The sequence below is a fragment of the Alligator mississippiensis genome, chromosome 13, assembly GCF_030867095.1.
Source record: "Alligator mississippiensis isolate rAllMis1 chromosome 13, rAllMis1, whole genome shotgun sequence".
NCBI lineage: Eukaryota > Metazoa > Chordata > Crocodylia > Alligatoridae > Alligator > Alligator mississippiensis.
Genome location: NC_081836.1, coordinates 55,369,426 through 55,391,010, shown reverse-complemented (window position 1 = coordinate 55,391,010; position 21,585 = coordinate 55,369,426). Strand labels below are relative to the sequence as shown.

Below are 21,585 nucleotides of genomic sequence, written 5' to 3'. Positions count from 1 at the left end.
GTCTTGGAGACTAGTTCAGGTAGGAAACACAGACAGATGTTTCCATTTTATACGGGTTACCAGTAAACCCCGAGCCTGGGAAGGGGTGAACGTAAGCAGTGATTCAGGGTCAAGTCCTACTGAAGTGAAGACCACGGTTGGCCACAGCAGCACCAGGTGTAAGCAGAACTCAAGGGGCCACATACAGATGCCAAAAGTGGCTTAGACATGCAAGGGGGAAAGTGCCAGGAAGGCTTCCGTTGGCCAACATTGACCATTGCCCATGTTTCCCCATCTCCCCTCCCCCCGGTTATATATTGACTGATGTCTTTTTGCTTGTATGTAAAATGTAATGGAGCAATGACACTTGTGATGTCAATGTGGCTGACCCTTCTTCTGCTTTCTTCTTATGTAGGTAGGGAACCTTGGCCTACTTTTTATGCTCCTGTTTTTTATCTATGCTGCCCTGGGAGTGGAGTTGTTTGGAAAGCTTGGTGAGTAATGTGCCTGACACCGCTTTTTTTCATCCAGTCGATATTTCCCTGTACCTGTTGGTTTCCTTTCTTTTCTGGCTCTTGCCTCGGGCCCTTTTTTTTTCCCATTGACACTCTCTAGCTCTGAAGATTAAAGCTTTTGCTTGATCTCAGGGTCACAGATGACACATGAGGATATAGTACAGAACCTTTCTGATGCGCATACACGCGGGTTTGACACCATATCCAGTCGCAAAGAAACTATTTACTGTCTAAATATGAGCAGGGATATGTTCCCTAGGCCGGAAGTTTAAGACACAACACGTGAGTCTGCAGAGTTGCATAAGGGTCAGGCTGATATTGGAGTGACTCCACCGTACACCTTTGGCTCCTCTGATCTTCCACCCCGCTTCATTATTTCCTTTCCCTTGGCTCAGTTCCTCCTCCAAAAAGGTTTTCAGACTCGTAGAGAGTTAGGGTTGGAAGGATCACTCAGTCAATTGTCCATAGACAGTGTTGGAAGGATCACCCGAGTCTTGTCCATGTGATTGTTGTTGAAAACTCCAATCCCCCAATCTGAATACTTGAGCAGTAACTCCCTGGCCAGGCATCCCTGATGTATTACCCAGGGACATGGTAGGGTGTATGGCTGCTGGAGGAAGGGCAGGTCATACTGGAGACAAACTCAGCCTGGCATGGTCCTGCCCTGCTCCCAGGGCCTGGCTGTTGAAGGAGGGAATATCCCACTTCCAAGCAGGTGACTTTGCACCAACCGTTTCTAGCCAAACTCAGTGTAAGTGCAACATATGCTCGCACACAGTGTGGCTTCTTGGCTCCCTTCTCATGTCTGATGCTCATGAGTAGGGTGACCATGAAATCCAGGACACTGTCCCCCTTGCACCCCCACTGTCCTCCCGTCACCCCTGAGCCAGGGCAGGGCAGCACGGTGCACAGAATCATAGGAAATTGGGGTTGGAAAGGACCTCAGGAGGTCACCTCTAGTCCAAATAGCAGCTCAAAGCAGGACCAGCCCCAACTACATCATCCCAGCCAAGGCTTTGTCTAGCTGGGTCTTAAAAACCTCCAAGGATGGAGATTGCACCACCTCTCCAGGTAACCCGTTCCAGTATTTCACCACTGGTGATTAGTGGCTTTGCACCCACATAGCCATATGTTCTAGCTCCATGCTCTCAGAGGCCTGTGACCTGCTTCAGTCCCTGCAGGAACCACCACGCATCCAGGGGCATTATCGACACGCTATCAGGCATGCCCGCGCCCCCAGCAGATCATAACCACGGACGCTCCCATGGCCCCGTCTGCTGCACCATCACATTTGCTATTTGGAAAGCCCAGGGACAGACTGTCCCAGGGGTCTCACAGCTGTGGCTCGGCATTCCCACACACGCTGCTCCAAAAGCCTTTGAAGCCCTGGGTCAGGGCTGCGCTTGGTATTGGATAACAAAGCTTCTGCAGAGCGGCTCCTTTTGCAGCCGACGGAGTGCAGGGGAAAGGCTAATCGTCTTCAGATGGGTTTTAATGAGTTGCACCCCCGGCGAAGGCCGGGACTGAAAAGCTCAGCTGGGCTGCAGGATTTATAAGAAATAACGAGAGCTTCTGGAAGTTGTGCAATGCCCGTGACTCCAAAAGCAGCAGCAAGAGTTGTCTACAGCCCTGCGAGGCTTTGCATCCCTAGATTGCCCTGGTCGATCCCTGCAGCCTCGCTCTGCATACCCCTGTTCTTACAGATAGGGAAACTGAGGCAAGGGGAAAGTAGCTTGCCCAAGGTGACCCCACAATCACTGCCACCGCTGGGAAAAGCTCCCAGGTTTTTTGACTCCTGACTCTAGTTATAACTAGTTTCCAGGGGAAACATGATCGTTCACACCAGGGAACTATACTCCTATGGTCGAACCTGGATTATTCGTATCATATGTTTCACAACCTGCTTAATTTGAGGCGGGCTCTTTAATGGAGAAGGAGCCACTGCGCTGTTTGCTGCAGCTCTGTATGCACCCCTGGGTGTTGATCAAACCCTCATCTTCAGAGGAGCCAAGGAACCTCACCCCGGGAACAGTCCAGTTTCTACTAGATCGCTGACTAGTCATAAAAAACCCGGAGCTCCTAGCCACCAGATGCTGTACACACATGTAGCAAGAGCCAGTCCTTTCCAGCCTAGATAGGCAAAAGAAATGTTGCTATATCCCCATTTTACAGGTGGGAACACTGAGGGAAGCGATTTGCCCCCAACTGTATAGAGCATGGGGCAGAACCCAGACCTTGGTTCCAGTTCAGTGCTTGAATCACTAGGCTAGCTTGCCTTAGCTGCCTTTGCAATTGTGCATCTGCACTATGATATTCATACTTGAGCAGCTCGCTGTGCTGTGGGCAGCACTGAAAAGGTAGATTGTGGTTCCCTGGCGCCTGTCATACCCACCCTCCTTTGGGCAGAAGACACCCCACTGCTGTGCTTCAACATAAGGACATGCCACTTCAAAATCCCGCCTCTCTCCATGGTTCGGGCACTGTCGAGGGACCTGGAAAATGATGGTTTGCATCCCTGCTCTGAGCCGGGCAGCCGATGGATTTGAACCTGGGCTCCCACACACCCAGTGAGGTCTCCGAGGAGTGCTGCTGCCACAGCTGCCCCTTCGCTTTTCTTCAGAAATGCCCAGAACAAAATTGTTTCCTTCCACCCAAAACGGATTGTTTTTAGTCGCCAAAAACCCAGCCTCCTGAAAGGAAATCCATCTGCCTCTTTGTTTTTGTCTTATTCACGCTCAGCCTCCAAACCAACCCCCCCGTGCCGTGCAAAGCCCTCGCACAGGCACCTTCTGCTGCTCCGACTCCTTGCTCTGTGCGCACTCGCGCTACTTTTGGCAACCCTGTGCAATCAGGAATTGCTGCGTGTGGTTAGAGATTGGGAAAAGCCTCAATCCCAGCTGTGGCCAGCACCCAAAACTCCAGCCAGACAGCAGCCCACTTCCCCTTCCTGACTTTTATTGGGAAATATTTTATTTTCTCGTCCGTGGCAGCTGCAAGTCACTCCAGCTCCCTCCCTGTGCCTCTTGGCCAGTTGGGGTTTTTTGGGTTTGGGGTTTTTTTTGTATGTGCTTCAGAAATGACTAATAATGAAACACAGCAAGAAGGATGGCTGCCTGTCCTAATGAAAATGTAACGAGCCTGTGTTTTATGGAAGGAGGGACATATTGTGTTTGCAATTTCCATTCATTAGGGTATTAAATCGTGGGGGAAACAGTATAAAGGCGCTCGCTTTATTCCAGTGAAATGGTCCCTTCTGGGAAATGTGCTCTGTAAAAAAAATAAAAAAAATCAGGATAATGAACCACAATTGAGGGGAATAATAGACAAACCATACTGTGGAGCAGTAAGGAGGGAAAGTGTGTGTTGAGAAGCCCAGTAGCCGCCGATGATGGAGAGCCAGTTTATACGTTTTGACTCGCATCCACATAGCTTGAAGCATCGTCTCCGGCTCACGCTGCCAAGCGGATGGAGGGGAATGGGATGAGGCTGGTACCCGACGCAGCCCGCTTTGTCTGCGTGATGAAGTTAGCCTTCTTACATTCACAGCAAAGACGACGACACATCCTTTGGATGTGCTATCTAGGACAGTTGCTTGGGGAGAAGAAAGCGTCCGCAGCAAAAGTTACTATTGCCCCTGGGAGCAAAGGAAGGCAAAATCCTCAGTGCAGATCAGCTTGGGCTGGCCTCCAGGGTCCTGGCCTCCTGAAGCCGGTGGGCTATGAGATGAAAATGCAGGGCAGCATCACATCTGCTTACATGGCATGCTTTTGGGGTCAGGTTCTGTCCTTTTGGTCCTTTCTCCGTACAGCACGTAACATGAGGGGTACCTGGTCCTTGACTTGGCCTCCTGGGTGCTGCTGCGGTATTGCTAACAACATTTTGTGTGACATGAAATGATGGGGCAGAATGAAAGAGGCCCCGTCCCTCCTGCAAGGACCCTTTGTGGCACCCCTCGCCGTGACATCTAGGACGCTCGATAAACACAGAGGCTTGGCAATGGGCACGTTCCTGGCCACAACCCTCCATCCCTGCTGGAGAAACCTCCCCCTAAAGCAGCATCACCTGCTTTCCAAGTAGACCTTGCAAAACCAGAGCATCCAAGCTCCCTCCTTCCCCTCCATCAGCATCCCCCCGCCCCGGTAGTACTCTTTTGCAAAATGCTAAATACTAGCTGTTATTATTCCAGGCTCTTGTAAAGTGCTTTCCATCAATTGGTCTCCAAGCAGCGTAAAAGAGAAAGCAGCCTCACTGTCCCCATTTTACACCTGGAAAAACTGAGGCTCAAGGAGGAGATGCATCTTGCCCCCAGGTCACTCAGTAGGCCAAAACAGTCTCCTGAGTGCCTGTCTAGCGCCCCGTCCATGAGGCTGTGCTGCCCTGTTGAACTAGCCTGACTGCAAGGGGGCCAGGCTCAGAGCTGTTTTCACGGTGGTGCTTTCCCTTGTTGTGCGCAGATTGCAGCGAAGACAATCCCTGCGAGGGCTTGAGCCGCCACGCCACCTTCGCCAACTTCGGCATGGCCTTCCTCACCCTCTTCCGGGTGTCGACCGGAGACAACTGGAACGGCATCATGAAGGTAGGTGGGTTCGTTGCCCGGAGCACGCTCGCTGGTCCCACGCGCGTGAAACAAAGTGAGCAGCAGAGGCATGAAGACCGGCCAAAGGGAAAAATACAAATATTGACTTGAAACATTTTGCTGAAGATTAAATTAAGAGTTTGGGAGTTGTGGGGGGGGGGTCTCTTTTTTGTTTGGTTGGGTTTTGGGGGGAAGCAGTGTTTGGTTTGGTTTGGTTCGGGGGTTTTGGTAGGGCTTTTCTGGTTGGTTGGGTTTGCTTTTGGGGATTTCCTTTGTTCGGGGGGTGTTGCTGGAGTCTTTTTGTTGCTTTTAAAAATATCGAACAGAGTGGTTGGAGGTGTTTCCGCTGGCGTCTCTAACCCAATAAATGGTGAGTGCAGGGCAGGGGATGGATCACGCTAGAGAGATCTGGCTGGATGCTCTCCTCTGTAGCAGCCACTTCTGCCACTGTTGGAAACAGGACCCTGGACTAGAGAGACCATTGGTGTGACCCAACATGGCACTGCTTATGTTCTTATGTTGAAATGAAACTCTATTTTCTTTGTTTTAGTGTTTTCTGGCTGGATTCAGCCTGAATTTTCCAATCCGTTCCCCCCCCTCCAAGAACTGTATCTTTTGGTGAATTAACAGTTCGTCTCTCAAAACTTCCCCCAACTCTCCGGGCTGGTGGGCTTTGCCGTGCTGCACGCTGCTGGACAGAAACAAGTGGGAGGCATAAGCCCTATGCTGTTACCAGATAACACCCATCCCCTTGAGCAGTGGGGACTGTGCCCCTAGACATCTTCACTCACCGCATCCTCTGTGCCACATCCCCGTAACCCAGCACTGGACCAGGGTGTTTCTGCAGAGCTGCCAGTCTCTGTCTTTAGGCCTTTCACGATTTCATAGATTTCGTAGACATTAGGGCTAGAAGGGACCTCGCAAGATCATCAAGTCCAGCCCCGTGCCCAAGACGTAGGAAGTCAGTGGGGACAGATGACCCCAGCCAGATAAGCATCCAAGTGTTTCCAGAGTGGGTGGTATCCATCTACTCTGGATACCACCTACTCGAGGTATCCACAGTAGGTGCTTGCACCACTTCTGCGGGGAGCCTATTCCAGACTCTGGACAGTAAAGAAGTTTTTCCTTACGTCCAGTCTAAAACCGTCTTCCACCAGTTTGTGACCATTAGACTTTGTCTTCCCTTGGGGTGCCCTGGTGAAGAGATGTTCTCCCAGTTCGTGATTGCACACCCCTTATATACTTATGATAAGCTACGAAGGGGTGGGTCTCCCCGCTAAGTCCTCAATCTCTTTCCCAAGTAACATTTCTCCAGCTTGCACCGTGCTTTGCTTGCTGGCTTTGGAGCCGTTTCAAGGCTCGTTAGCCAAGCTCTATTTGGGTCCAGCCTCTTCCTCTCTTTTCCCATCGCAGGACACGCTCCGAGAGTGCACCCGGGAGGACAAGCACTGCCTCAGCTACCTGCCGGTCATCTCCCCCGTCTACTTCGTCACCTTCGTCCTCATCGCCCAGTTCGTCCTGGTCAACGTGGTGGTGGCCGTGCTCATGAAACACCTGGAGGAGAGCAACAAAGAAGCCAAGGAGGATGCCGAGATGGACGCCGAGATCGAGCTGGAGATGTCCCGCGGAGCTGCCACCCCGGCCAGCAGTGGGGGTGGAGGGAGCACCGCTGCCTCCGACGGCAGGGCCCCGTACGGGAGCCAGGAGGGCGGGAAGCTGGAGTCACCCCTGCGAGTGAAACAACAGGCACTGGTAATGATGCAAAAAGGCCTCTTCCTCCTCTCACCGGTGGGGAACAGGAGCTTCTGAGCCGTCCGCGATGACAGGCAAATGCTCCAGAGGCGTTCAGAGCCAAAGAGCTGGCATGACACCATTCAGCGCAGTGGCTCAGACAGGGTCTCCGACCCCATCTCTTTATGAGATTTCCCATCCGGGCAGGGTATCTTGGCACTGTTACCTCCATGCAGACCCTCCGGTCCTGGGGTTTCACCGCCCCTCTCTCGAGGAGCGTTCACCTTCTGCTGTTCTGCTAGAAACCAGCAGCGGAGAAAGGATCCCATTTGAGTCTGGAGGAAGGACCTAGGGGGCTGCTCTGCTCCTTGGAGTTCACTTAAACAGGAACAGCCACTGCCGGGGGGGGAAGTTGGTCCAGCTGGGTCACTGGGAAACACCAGGCCTCTTGTCCTAACCACCCCCATTGCAGAGACCAGGGCGATGGGCTGAGTTTCCTTTATGGCGACAGAAATCCAGATCAGGTTTTCCTTAGTCCTACCTTCTTGGTAAGGGTTTTCAAAGGAGCCCATATCACTTTGAGATCCATTGGGGAGTGCTCCCCAGTTTGCAAAAAAACCATCATTGGACCCCCTACCCCGGGAACAAATCCTAACTCCCAACTCCCTTCAGGTAGCCTCTGAATGCCAATTTGGTCGTGGGAGACTCCAAAGTCCCACGGGTACCAACTGATGTAAACTTCCTTGGCCAGTGCCGAGACCTCACCTGCTCTCATGCAACCAGGATTGTTAAGTCTTTGATTCTTATTAACCCTCCCGGAAAAGAACAGGACAAACCAAACTAAGGCTGGAGAGAAGTGAGGTCTGTCTCGCACGGTGTTGGCGTGTGAACAGCAAATGCAGAATGGCTGTGTCGGTACAATCAAAACTAAATCTAGCATAAGATCAATGGGGGGGTGCGGATGAAACGGCATTTAATGATGAACTCTATTACGGCAAATGAAAAATGACCCTTTGGGCAGTCGCAGGGCTTCCAGCATTTTGAATGTAGCTCTTAATGGACGTTTCCACCGGCCAGTGCAGCACAGCAGAACAGGTTGACTTTCTCTTGGGGGTGTGAGGGAGATCTTTTCTCTGTATGCAAACAAATCGCGAGTATTTGGGGATCTGTAAATATTCCCCGAACGTACTGGACCCTGGGGGCGGTTTGCAAGATTGTTCACGTTGCTGATATTACTCACGATGAGCCCCCAGAGTCCCATTGGTATCGCTTCTTGGAGAGGCGACTGAAACTTTCTTAGAATAACAAGTAGCAGACGACCAGTCGCACATAGGGGTTTTGACGTGAGTAACTAATAGTGGTACAATGTGTGCAACCCTCGGGCTGCTCAGACCTTTCCATGGCCATCCACCAGCCGATACTGGGATCCCAGCTGAACAAATTTGCCCCGTTGTGCTTTACGCTACTGCCAAATCGCCCCGGGGACGGCACTGAAGTCACCTGGCAGTGTCTCCAAGGTGAATTCCTGCCATGATCTGCATCTCAGGTGCGTTAGGTCCGTACCGGTGCCTTAGTGTTCATGCATCACGTGCCGACTGGGACCAAAGGGAGGTGTGTCTGCTTTCAGGTCAGAATTTGCAAGTTAACGCACTTCCCCCCCAGTACACACCACCAGTTACAGTGGGAGGAGACTCCCAACTGGGTTGCCATGCCCAGCTGGAGTGGTACCTTAGTGTCCATCCAACTAGGCTCCCCAGTATGTAGATGCATTTACACTGGGCTGTTTTGCATGCCATTCTTGAAGGCACAGTCCTATTTCTAGTACCAAAGAAGCCAAGCTGGTTGCCTTTTGGGATAAGCAGTTGGGAGCTGGTATGGATGACCCTGTAGAGAGATCCAAGGAGGGGAGATATGATATAAATGCCATCCTCGGACTTATTTACCTCCCAGGCCCAACCGCATTATAGCTGGGAGTGGAGCCGTTAGTCTTTCCTAGCGATTCCCCTAATGCTGGCCTCACCATCGCGACAAAGGTAAGGGGAGCCCAGTTCTTCACTGCTAAGCAGTGAACCTGGCCAGGAAAAGAAAGAGGCACCTACTAAAGGGTGGCTGAGGTGCTGTTGCATTGGGCATTACCTTGGAAGCTGTAGGAGGACTATGGATAAACCAGGGCTCCTCACGGTACTGACAGGGTAATGGGATGAAGTTGGTATCTCGGACCTGGAATGGAAGGACCTCTGACCAGGCCTGTGTACAGTGGGCTTGTATGCCTAGGAAAGAGGTAGCAAAGCACCCAGTAGGCTCCAGCCACGTGAATTGGCACCAGGAGGTCACATCTAGCCACATGAATTGGCATCAGCGTGTCACCACTTCCTTCCCTCTTCCGTTCTCCATTGCACGGATGGGGCAGGCGTGGAAACACAAAGGGGAGAGTGTGTGCACGCTTAGGAGTGACGTGTCTCCCACCGTCCCGGCCTTATTCTGCTACTGATACTTTTTATCTCCCTGATTTTTGCACCCCAAGGAGGCACTGAGCTGTGAGAACGTGTCTTTAGCCATGCCAGACTCAGACCCGCTGGAGGGCGGAGAGACTCCCGTGATGCAGCACACGTCCTTCTGCTCTGTTCCTCACCACCATGTCCCGACACCTTCCCACAAAGCCCCCGGCCACGAGTCAGAGGTGAATGAACCACGTGCCGTTGCTTCTGCCTTGTGCCTTCATGCTTCAGTGCTGTGCCGCTAGCCGTGGCATGTTAGTGTTCCCGTAGCGTCGTCTTCCTCCTGTCGCTTCCCGGCTAGAACGGTCCGTTTCCATTCCTGTCTTTCATCCTGCCTTTGCATCGACAAAACCTGTCCTGTCTCGTTCAGCTGGGACCGGAACGTGCATGAGGTGCTGCTTTCGGCTCCAAGAGCCTCGCGGTGCTTGTGCAGATAGACGGATAGATTTAAGACGGATAAACCCTTGGAAATAATATTCCGGCCTGCCTCACGAACCTTTTCCGTGGTGAATCGGTCTGAATGCCACATACGTGATCCACAGCTGCCCTAGTAGCTTCGTTAGTCAAGATGATCAGCCGGCGATACCGAGTTCTCACGGATTTGCTACTTTGGTAGGCATTTTGGTTAGGGTGCGAGACACCGGGGCACATTTCTTAAGCTAAATGGGAGTGAGTAGTGGGTCAGGTGCTTTTGACGGAAAAGGGCAGAGTTGCGTTTCCTTGCCGTGAAACTTCGGAGCAGCCTCGAGCAGGTGCATAACAAAAGTAATAGATGCAACGTGGCGGTCCGGGCATGCGGAAAGAGGATGGTCTAGAAAACGGCCACAGCTCCTCCACGGCTTGTTAGCCATCCCTCATTGCATGCAGATCCTCCAAGGAGGGGCTGGTAAAAAGTTAGATGGGCGCTTCTTCGGGAAGCAGCCCGTCGCTGAGCAAGCCAGAGAAGCCGTGCTCAGCTCATGACATGCCGCAAGGAAGGTAGGAGCTAGTTAGTGGCTTTCCATCCCACTGACTTGGGAGCACACGATAAGAGCAGGAGTTGCCCACACTGGCACACACAGCTTGTGAACTTCTTCCTTCCTTGGCTGTGGATCAAATAAGCTGAAGTTTTATCTCCGCACCCCTTCCAGCACCACTGCGTGATGAATGAGGTGGCCTCAGTCTGTTTTCCTATGCAGCTGCCAAAAGACTCGCAAGTGTACTAGGCACTGAACCCCTCCCCTGCCAAACCACGCTTGCCTTAAACATCATTTCTCTTTCTCCAACTCTCCAGTGACCTTTCCCTAGCCCAGCAGGCTGGGTTGGGCACCGCTGGCATCTCTGCAGTGGGTTGGGCACTGCTGGCACTTGCCCGCTCTTGTTGGATGCACATGTAAGCACTTGTTTTAGACCGAGCTGCTCTTTGCTCAGGCTCTTAGCGGACTGTGAGATTGGCCAAATGGGCCAAACTGTCTCCTGTTTCTAGCATAAGAGTAGGCTACAGGGGTCTCCACCTGCCATTTGCAATAATGAATGGCTGACCATACAAAAGGGACCCAGACCCCACGGAGATGAGTGAATATAGCATGGCAACATCACTGTGGGATTTGCAAGCTCCCCAAGGCTGGTCTTCTAGGGTCTCTTCAAAAGCAATCTGGCTTCTTCGTTACCGGGATACCTCCCCCATCATTGTTCATCTGTAACGAGAATGACTAGAGCGGCATATGCCAAATATCTCTGGGTTTCCTGCAAGCTGGTATCATCTCCCAGCCAATTCTGGGCTAAGGTTTAGTCCTTGGCTGTAGAGGGCAGGACAGGTCACGATGGCAGCCTCGTCTCCTTTCAAGCTGAGTTTTGATTTAGCATCAAAGAGGGAACATGGGAAGGGCATCTTTTGGAGACAGATAATAATTGGCCCTTTGCATGTACTCTGGTCCCAGGGTTTCTGCTATCATGCAGATAAGGTGCCAGGGCAGACGGCTTGTTAACATCGAGGAGAACGAGGGGGAGGAGGGAAGAGCGGCCCGGTTAAGCTGTGAGAGTCAGAGACTTTCAAATGGATCCCAGGTCTGGCAGGCACCGGCGGGAAGATGTGTTTTCTGCTCTTTTCTGGACTTTTCATCACCGGGGAGCCTGCAATCGTTGGTGTGGGAAATTGCTAGGGTAGCCCCGAGTCCAAGAGACAGACCCCGTTTGCAGAGGATGAGTGAGAGAGATCAAAAGGAGCAAGCGCAGCCGATACGTGCCTTCGTGGCATCCCCTTCTCTGGGAGTCCTGCCACGGCTCGTTTGCAGGCAGCTGGCCCGGTGCCTCCAAAAAGGAGCAGCCATCCAAGCTGCAGGGCCCGCGTGTCCTGCCAGGCATCCCTGCTTGCAGAGCCAGGGTTGACCGTTTAATCACACAAGAAGGGTCATGTCCTGCAAAGGCATTTGGAGGATTATTTCTCCACACAAAAAAAGATAGTGGAGTCTGTTTGGGGGCTGAGAAGAAACACCAAGTTGGCAGGTCTCTGCACTTAGGTGCATTGTGCACCCAAAGCGGGGGGGAGGCAGCGAGGATGGTCAAAGTGTGTGGTTCCTGGTTTAGCTGCTGAACCCTGATCCTACATGTCCTTTCGGACCTTGGTGTCTCAGGTGAGAGAACCACTATGGGAGATGGGGCTTGGACGTAGACTCGGACATGTCCACGCGCCTCAAGCTGTCTATTCATTTCACATAAGCCACCAGCTGGCTTCTTGGCTCGTAAATACATTTGCCTCACTCCCGGCCTGGACCCAAATCCAGACTAGTGACCCAAAGGAGAAAGGCTGTGCATCCTGTCGTGGTCCCTTGAGCCATCTGGTCCCTTCAAAGGGTGTTTCTGCATGATAACCCGGTTGCATGGTGGTTGATTTTGGAGGGTATAATGCCTGATAATTGTGGGGTAAGTATGATGCAACTGAGTGGTGTCTGCAAGCCCATTCAATCATAGGATCATAGCAAATGAGGTTGGATGGGAGCTCAGGAGGTCACATCTAGTCCAACCCCCTGCTCCAAGCAGCACCAGCCCCAACTGCATCATCCCAGGCAAGGCTTTGTCTACCTGGGGCTTAAACACCTCCAAGGATGGAGATCCCACCACCTGTCTGGGTAACCTGTTCCAGTGCTTCCCCACCCTCCTAGTGAGAGAGTTTTTCCTAATATCCAACCTCAACTTACCTTGCTGCAACTCAAGCCCATTTCTCCTTGTCCTGTCATCTGCCACCACTGAGAACGGTCCAGCTCCATCTTCTTTGCACCCCCCTTGCAGGGAGGTGAAGGCTGCTATTCAATCCCCCTCGGTCTTCTCTTCTGCAGACTAAAAAAACCCATTTCTCTCAGCCTCTCCTCATTAGTCATGTGCCCCAGACCCTGAACCATTTTCATTGCTCTCCGCTGGACCCCATGTCCCGCACTAAGTTAAGCCATTCCCTGGTGCGGCCCCAGGAGCATGCCAGGATTTTAGCAATGCAAAAATCAAGGGCTCGTGGGTCCAAACTGAAAACTTTTATTAGATCAACTGAGAATTGCAAAAAGAAAAAAATCTCTTTCTGCAGGGTTGCAGGCTCAAAGGCCCTTCATCAAGCTCTGGGAAAATTAAAGATGCTAAAAAGTCCCCATAGGAAGGAATAAACTTCATTTTTGCATAGAGGGAGCTGGAGATAGAAAAGCTGTCCCTCTGGGTCCATGCAAGGGTCTGTGTGAGAGTGTCTCCGAGTTGCTCTTTGTTGTGTAGATCAGGCAGGAGTCCATCCCTGGACGTGTCCGATGGCAGGCAGGGAGGTTGAAACATCTTTCTTGTTGTTCTGCAATGAAGTTTAAAATCCAAAATCGGCTAAAATTTGCCATCTGCCATGTTTCAGGGATGTATTTGGTAGCCGTGTTGGCCCAGGACCAAAAAGAAATGCAAAAATTTAGAGCTCGTGGTTCCAAAATGATACCTTTTATTAAACCAAACTTTTAAACAGGCTTTTAGCAACCAGTCCAAGGACAAAGGGAGCTCTCGCGTGAGCGCCATCATGAGCAATCATTGCTCAAAGTGCCTGGTGCCCTGTGCAGGCTGAGCGTCAGCATCTAAAGACACGGCGTCAGACTAGCGCACACGATCGCCTTGAAAATGCCACGGATTTACCCGGCGTTATCGCTTTGGTCCCCTTAATTATTGCCGTCACTCTCTTTCTCGTTACTGCCAAAATCCATCCTGAAGTTTTGGAAGCAAACGCTCAGGAGCTTTTGGAAAAATATTGTGATGCTTCCCGGGGAAATGGCTCTGGGGGCCGCTGTGTTCGACTCCTGCAAAGGGAGCCCAGGAGTTTCCTGACAGTCGATTTCTCATGAGCTAATTATGGTTCAGCTCAGGTCTTCAAATGGTGTCGGCTTATTAATGGTCATGGCTAGACGCGGGCGCCAAGCTGGTCCACACTGTGCCAGGAAGGCATCTGTATTAGAGGGAAGGGCTGAGGTCCACCTCTCCTGGTCTTGGTCAAAGGCGGCGTTTTGTACCCAATGCCACCTCCCTGTAATAAATTGCTGCCTTCTGAGCCAAGTTCAACAGTGTAAAAGCGTAGAAGTAATTTGTTTCGAGGATTGGTCCTCCTTAGGGATTTGATGCGTAAAACTCCTGAGCCGGCGCCGAACGGAAAGCCCAGATTTCTGCAGATCCTCGGTGATATCTGAGCCAGGCAACCCCAAGCCCAGACTTTCCTAGCGCGACTCAAGGAAAACAGTGCAGCCGGGAAGTAAAGTGTGTTCATTCGCACATGTGACCAGGAACATTATTATTATTATTATTATTATTTTATCAGCCACTTGGAGGCTGACGTTGGAAGCAATTAGTTGTTCCGGAGATAACTCAATGAATTGGGAGGGAATGTGTCTCATAATTAAAAACACAGGACAGAGAGCTGGGACTCCTGGGCTCTAGTCCCATATCTGCCACTCAATCATTGTATGACCTTGGGAAAGTCACGTTAACATCTCCATCTGGAAAGCAGTATGTCGACTAATTAAATGAAGCATCGTGAGCCTTCCTTGGACCAAAGTTGCTATAAAAGGACAGAGTACCAGTATTATTACATCAATTCATATTTGTCATACTAGGTGCTGATCTTACACCGGGTAGCTGAGTCACTGAGCGGCTGTATGGATTCAGCCATCAGCCTGGCTAGTCCACGTTGCAGGTTCAAAGCTGTAATGTCTGTCTAGGCGTTGATGTGGGCTTTGTGTCTCTGTGCATGTGGGTGTACACGGCCATGCATCCAATATACATGGCACATGAATTGCCAGGAACACGTGTCTCCATCTGTCGGTGTGGTCTCACGAGCCATTTTGCCCAAGGTTGCCGCTTGTTGAGCCAGATATTGCCGCTCCCTGCGTGACTGCTTGAGAAATACCGGAGGTTTCAGAGATATTACATTAGCCGTGTGCTGAGAGATGAGTGCTTATCTGCTGCAAAAGCCGCTCTTTCTCATGCACCGATGCGGTAGGCGGCGTTTCCAATGACTTAAACTGTACTACTAGACCGCCAAGGTGATAGCTTCCAAGCTGTCGGGCCTTGAGTTATTGCTAAACCTGCAGCCATGAGAAAAGTCTCTGTTGTGTCCCCTTGGAGTCCTTTTTTACAGAAATGCTCCAGAGACATCAAAATCATCAAGACAACAAGTGGTATGTTGGCCCAATGTTTAACCTCAGTGCATCTTTAAAAGGATGGTTGGTCAAGACACCATCAGAGCTTCGTCCCCATGGGGTGGAATAACCCAACTTTCCTTCTCTCACTGGTTTGCAGGAAGGAGCTGCCTGCCTCTGGGCGAAGAAGGAGTCTCAAAACTTCCTGACTGTCCGCAAGATCTCGGTGTCCAGGATGCACTCCTTGCCGAACGATAGCTACATGTTCCGCCCCGTGATGCCCGCCAAACCACCGTACCCGCTGCACGAGGTGGAGATGGAGAGCTACCCCTGCAAGTCACAGAGAGGTACTGTAAAAGGAAGAGATGGTTAGTGAGTGATTAAATGCGGATGATGAGTGGTATGGAGGAGAGACCAAAGAGGCCAGGCCTGTTCAGTTTAGAGGGGGAACGCGGTAAGGGTTTACAAAATACTAAATGGCCAAGAGAAAGTCAACAGGGATTTATTATTTACTCCCTCTCAATACAAAAATGAGGGGGTCACAAAATAAAACTAGTAGGATGTATTATTTACGGCCTCTCGGCACAAGAACGAGGGGTCCCAAAATGAAAGTAGTCGGTGGTAAGATTGAAAATAACACAAGGCCGTTCTTTTTCATAGAATTGTAGACAATATGGGTGGGAAGGAGCTCGGGAGGTTACATCCAGTCCAAACCCCGCTCAGAGCAGGGCCAGCCACAACTACAGGGCTTTATCTAAAAAACCCAAGGATGGAGAGTCCACCACCTCTCTAGGTAACCCCTTCTAGTGCATCACCACCCTCCTAGCGAGAAAGTTGTTCCTAATATCCAACCTAACCCTCCCTTGCTGCAGCTTGAGCCCATCGCTCCTGGTCCTGTCATCTGCCCCCACCGAGACCAGCCCAGCTCCATCCTCTTTGCAGCCCCCCTGCAGGGAGGTGAAGGCTGCTATTCAATCCCCCTTGGTCTTCTCTTCTGCAGACTAAATAAACCCATTTCCCTCAGCCTCTCCTCACCAGTCCTGTGCCCCAGACCCCGAACCATTTTCATTGCTCTGTGCTGGACCCCATCAGTGCAGCTCCCACACTCCTCTTAAGACTAGTTGGAGGGAGAAGAGAAAAAAAAAGGGCCCCAAAAGACAAATGATCGGGAGGGATATTTTTCTCCGCAGCAAATCTCTCTCTTGGAAAGGCTGTGGCAGACCGTCAGGATGGATTTTGTCACAGGTCCAAGTTCCCCGACCTCGGGGTGAGATCTCTTGGGGAGATGGATAGCCATGCTTTTATACGGAGCAGAGAGATAAAAACAGACAATGGCACACTCGCCACTGAAGGGCCGCACGCCCCGCTGCCAAAAAGGCAGGGGAACTTGAAACCCAAGTGGAAGTTGAGCCAGGCAGCAGGGGATGGAGGGGGCGGGCGGCTTTGCGGGGGCGGCAGGGGCCAAAATGGGAAACAACGGTCAGGCATTTGATTTGTGACACCAAGAGGGCCTTTTCAGAGTGGGTCAAAGCTCTTGACTGATGCTGGAGCTGCTCCAACTGAGCTATATGGTAAGACTCCCATGGGTTTCATGTGAAACCGGGTTGGGACATGCATTTGCCCTTGTGACATGCCCTTGAGATAGGGCCATGCTTCAGTTCACGGCTGCCTACAGAGGGTGAAGGGACTTGCTGTAGAGGTCACGTCTACAGGGTGCAAGGCAGCGCTGTGCTACACCACACCATAGCCCCTCCATATGCGCTGGCCCCTTGGCAGAGAGCAGGGCTTATTGGCACTCGTGCAATGCCGGCGTGCACAGCGCGTGTTAGGGCACGCAAACACACCCGGACTGCTTGCAGGTTAGTCGTTCTGGGAGCGTTGAGTAGCGCTATCCGGACTGAGCCACTGGTCCACATCTGGCTTGAATTGTGACCACGGGATACTGCCCTTTTTGAGTCGGACCCAAAGCGATAGGGAGAGGCGGCGGTGGGGGGGAATGAATGTGCGTTTCATTGCCCCACCCTGGTCGCCTTGAAATCCTGGGGGCCTGGTGAAGCGGGGAAGGTCTGCATTAGCATCAGGCCAGCTGCGTAGCAGCTGGGGTCAGCGCTGTCTCTCCATTGCACAGGGTCCATCACCTCTACCCGGTCCCAGCCCGTGGGGACAAGCTCCTCTCTGAGAATCCCCACCGAGTGTCTTCAGCTGACCGCCGGACCGTCTTACCGCAACACCCGAGACCTTTGGAAGATCCATCCCCTGACGGCCACCCCGCGATCTCCCAGCCTCAACCGGCTGCTGTGTAGGCAGGTAGGAGACCGGCAGCCCAGGGATCTCCACGGCAGTGAAATTTTTCCTTTTGCTCCTTTTCCTGCTCCCCTGTTCATCCTGTTCATCATCCACCGCCTTTCTTCTCTGTTGGGGGTGGGGGGGGGGCAACGTGACAAAACGAGGACAAACAAAGTTGTCTGTGACGGCGCGTGCAAAATAGCTATTTGAGCACGACGCAGCCTAGCGTCTTTTCTGTTGACTGCCTTCCTTTTTCAATCAATTCCCAGCCTCCGCATCCCAGCCTAGGGAAATCACTCGGCGCGTTTCAAACCATCAGCGGATACCGTCCTCTTAGACGGATTCCAATTTCAGAGGAGCAGCAAGTGTCGGCGCCGAACGGATGTTGGAGGGAAAGCGTTTCTGTATTGTGCAAAGCTCCTGTTAGCCCCCTGCTAGTCCAAATAATTGTGGAGGCTGCTAAGCCAAATTCAGCCTTTGGATGCATGCTCACGGCTCGGGCTGGAAGTCAGACAGGGGCACACGAACATCTGAGAGCAGCGCTTGCTGGGACCAGTTCAGAGCAGCCTGCATTTGATTCGAGTGTCTCATGGCTTAATAGCCTCACGGGACCTGGAGTCATTCATCAGGTCCCTCGTTTGGCAAGCCAGAGACCTCATCCACTCGCTTTATTGGGGATTCTGGTGGTCAGCACGGCTGGTATTTTATTAAAGGAGCTTTTCCCTGTTTGCCAAAGATGAGAAAGCGTTGACCCCATATACCCAGGCGGTACCAGACCAATGGTACATGTCGCGTGGTATAAAATCACAGGAGGGATGTCAGGCAATCATAGAGAATCAGAGGAGTGGGGTCGGAAGGGGCCTCCAAGAGGTCATCTCGTCCAGCCCCCTGCTCAAGGGAGACTCGCCCCCGTCTAAACCAGCATTTGTCTTGCCTGCCTTTAAAAACCTCCAGCGACAGAGGTGCCGCAAACGTGGCTCTGAAAGTGCAGATGCTTTAAACCTAGGCATGCAACTTTTGCGGTGTACCGTGCTGTCCTATGGGGAGATGTTTGCTCCCAGCTGGTTCGGATACCCCGTAGAGCGATAGCCCTAGTCCCGAGCATCCTAGAGGGTGGAGATGAGCACAGGATTAAGAAGGTCTGGAAGGCTTCGGAAGAATAGGGCCTGATGGACGAGGTACGTGAGACCAGGCCTGGCTCTGTCCTCCTGCAAACCTGTTGTGCCCCCTTAGTCGATGAACCTCCGTGATGGATGGCACGGTGCATGCAGGGATTTTACTGGTCCTCAATGTCGCTGGGCCTTGTCCTGCTCTGCAACAAACATACGTCGTGTAAGCCCTTTGGGAGAGCCTTGCGCTCCTGGCCCATCTCTCTCTCTCTCTTTCCCTTCCAGGAGGCCATCAGGACTGAATCCGTGGATGGGCAGAAAGCGGAGACCAAGGACAACGTGCAGGAGGAGTCTGGCGAGAGCCTGCAGCCGAAAAAGCCATCCCAGAGCACCCTAAGCCCCCCTCTGCTGCATCCTGCCCCTCTCTCCCTGCCAGGCACCCCTCCGCATTCCCCTGCCTCGCCGTCGCACCACAGGCACTCGAGCGTCCGCACCCGCAAGCACACGTATAGCCAGCACAGTATTCCCAGCCGGGCTTCGAGCGACAGCAGCGACCCGCTGCACCCCGGGAACTCGCTCTTCGAGTCCTCGGACCTGGCGGACGAAGAGGTCAGCCACATCAACAGCTCGGCGAAAGACTGGCGGGAGGCGCCCGGATCGAGGAGCCTCTCCGTCTCCCCTTTTGCCTCCCTGGCTTCCTCGCCAGCCCACCGCAAGAACTGCAGCACAACCAGCCTGGCAGGGAGCGGCGGGAGCAGAGAGAAGGACTTGAAGAAGTTTTACAGTGTTGACACGAAAGGGTTCCTGGACAAGCCCAGCTGGGCAGACGACCAAAGACGGCACTCCATCGAGATCTGTCCCTCGCTGGATGATGGAGACTGCAGCTTTGAGCAGCCGGCGGAGGGCGCGCCGCGCTCGCCCATCCACGTTCAGCTCGAGTCCGAGTACGTCCACGGGGCTCGGAGGAAGAAGAAGATGAGCCCGCCGTGCATTTCTATAGATCCTCCCATGGAGGACGAAAGCGGCGCGGCCTCCCGTACCAAAGCATCCGAGAACAGCCTGCTGCGGAGGAGGACGCCCTCCTGCGAATCCGCGGCCTACAGAGATTCTTTGGACCTGGCCGAAAACCCGCCGGGGGAGCAGCCCTCGAAAGCGGAGCGGCGGGTCCAGCCGCTGTGTCGAGGGGAGCACCTGGCCATCCCGAACTTCTCCTTCGAGCAGTCGGACGCCAGCTCCTTGAGCAGCCTCTCGGAGCTCCTGTTGGACAGCGGCCAGTCCTCGCCCTCCACCGGGGAATCCCGCCCGGACCCCGCGGCGCTCGAGCTGAAGAAGCTGGAGCCTTTAAAAACTCAGTGCAACCACCCGGAGACCAACAAGGAGCTCCTCGTGGTCACGAAGAGCCCCCTACGGAAGCACGGACTGGTCTCTATGACCGTTGCAACAGATGAAGACATAGAGGAACCCGTATAGCTTTCCAGGGGCGGGGGAAAGGGGAGTTTTAAGGGCTTGATACCAATGTGGTTTTGAAGCAGAAGGGACTGTCGCCACATCTGGGTGGCTGATCTTTCTTTTTTCCCAGTCACTTGTTCCTAAGCGCTGTGGAGGTTTGCAAAAAAACACAAAATCAATCAATCGATAGGTTGACGCGGTGGCAAGGTTCAGGGCAGGGGAGAGGGTTATGCAAACTTTGTTTTCTTTTCTAAAGGGAAGATGGAGTCGTGTCGTTCCCCCCCCCCCACATGGCCTCAATCACATTGATTCGGGTTTGGGCTTTTTTGGGGCAGGGTGGGGTTTGTTTTTTTTGGTTTGGGGTTGTTTTTTTTAAGGGGGGCAAAAAAAAAAAAAAAAAAGGAATCGTCTCGATTTTTAAACAGGCACCTTTTATTGTGCAACGACGTCACAGTACACGGAAGTGCCCAGAAGACGGGAACTGTACATTGTCTGTATATCAGCAGTTATATAAATAGAAATAATGTATTTGTGAAATACAAAAAAACAAAAAAAAAACAAACAAAAAAAACCACAAAGGGAAAAAAAGACAAAAAAAAAAAAGACCCACAAAAAAAACCTCTCTCTTCATAATGCACATATTTTTATAGAGAAACAATACTGTTTTTTGCATTACATCTGACTCCCCAAATGGGTGGTGTTTTCTTGGGTTTTATGTGGAAGTAACTATTAAGGCTGTTCATTTTCCTAATGTTTCTCTTCCTCCTTTACTTTGTCATTCTTTCGTCTCCTTCCCCTTTTCCTTCCACGGTCATCCTGTTGGCTTCTATTCACAGCTAATGCTTTTGATTTGTGTGTGTGTGTGTGTGTGCACACGCATGTGTGTGTGCATGTGTGTGCGTGCACCCCTGTGCACTCATGTGTGTATGTGCGCGTGTCTTTTCCTCCCTCGTTTTTCTTTGCTACTTTAGAGGTTTATCCTCTCTACAGGAAAAATAAAAAAAAAAAAACCAACAAAAAAAAAACCAAATCACTACTGAATTGTAGCCAGTGCAATAATAAGTTATTCATTCTTCTTGTCTGTACAAACTCCGTTTTATTTTATTTTTTATTTTGTATTTTCCTTTGACTGAATTCAGGTTAAACGTTGCAATAATCTGAACTAACGTGCACAAATAAGGTTTCTCGAGTTGCAAGAGAAAAGGCGGGGGCGGGAGGGGGGGAGGGGAAGGACTTTACAGAGAGATTAAAAAAAAATACAAAACAAAACAAATAAATAGTAAATTATTTAAGAAATGTATTTTGTTTACTGCAGTCAAAGTAAATTATTGATACAGTATGTAACGGTTTTAACGAGTCGTCTTAGGTGACGTCCTTTGTGAGCCTTTAAGCTAATGATTTGTTTCCTCCATAGCCGAATGCCTCTGAAAACTAAGCGATGTCCGCACCCTCCTCATTCGCGCTCCCGGGTTCCTCTCCCCCCGCGCACACAGACACGCGGCCAGTCTCTCCGGCCGTTTCGGCAGCCGTGTAGGATCCATCCTGGAGCCTCTAGAGGAATTAAAGTCATTTGTTACCACGTCGCGTGTATCTTTCATTTGGCCTTTTGAATCTCCTTTGCCCTGCCCTTCCCCAGCCGGCTTCCTTCCTCCCCCCCGGAGCCCGTCCTCCACCGAGCCCCATCGCGAGGGCGCGTCACAAAGCGAATTGACGCCTGTTTGTCAGCAGCAAAAAAAATGACCATAATACACCCAAATCCTCCCTTTTTCTTCTTTCTCTTGGTTTCGTTCCATGCCACCTCATATTTATGCCTTCACGTAT

The 21,585-nt window shown here is 51.8% G+C and overlaps 1 protein-coding gene across 6 annotated transcripts in view; it reads left to right on the top strand.

Annotated features, from left to right (window-relative positions):
* CACNA1H (calcium voltage-gated channel subunit alpha1 H) overlaps positions 1–20,794 on the top strand; it is a 192,761-nt gene extending 171,967 nt beyond the window's left edge. For 4 of the 6 annotated variants that reach the window (XM_019494553.2, XM_019494550.2, XM_019494551.2 and 1 more), the window contains 7 exons: positions 395–473; positions 4,949–5,070; positions 6,484–6,822; positions 9,326–9,481; positions 15,081–15,267; positions 17,049–17,227; positions 18,601–20,794. In XM_019494553.2, the coding sequence (XP_019350098.2) occupies positions 395–473; positions 4,949–5,070; positions 6,484–6,822; positions 9,326–9,481; positions 15,081–15,267; positions 17,049–17,227; positions 18,601–19,785 (2,247 nt within the window). In that variant the 3' untranslated portion in view covers positions 19,786–20,794. The other 2 variants (XM_059716434.1, XM_019494554.2) reach the window with 2 other exon arrangements.
* The last annotated feature ends 791 nt before the right edge of the window (positions 20,795–21,585 follow it).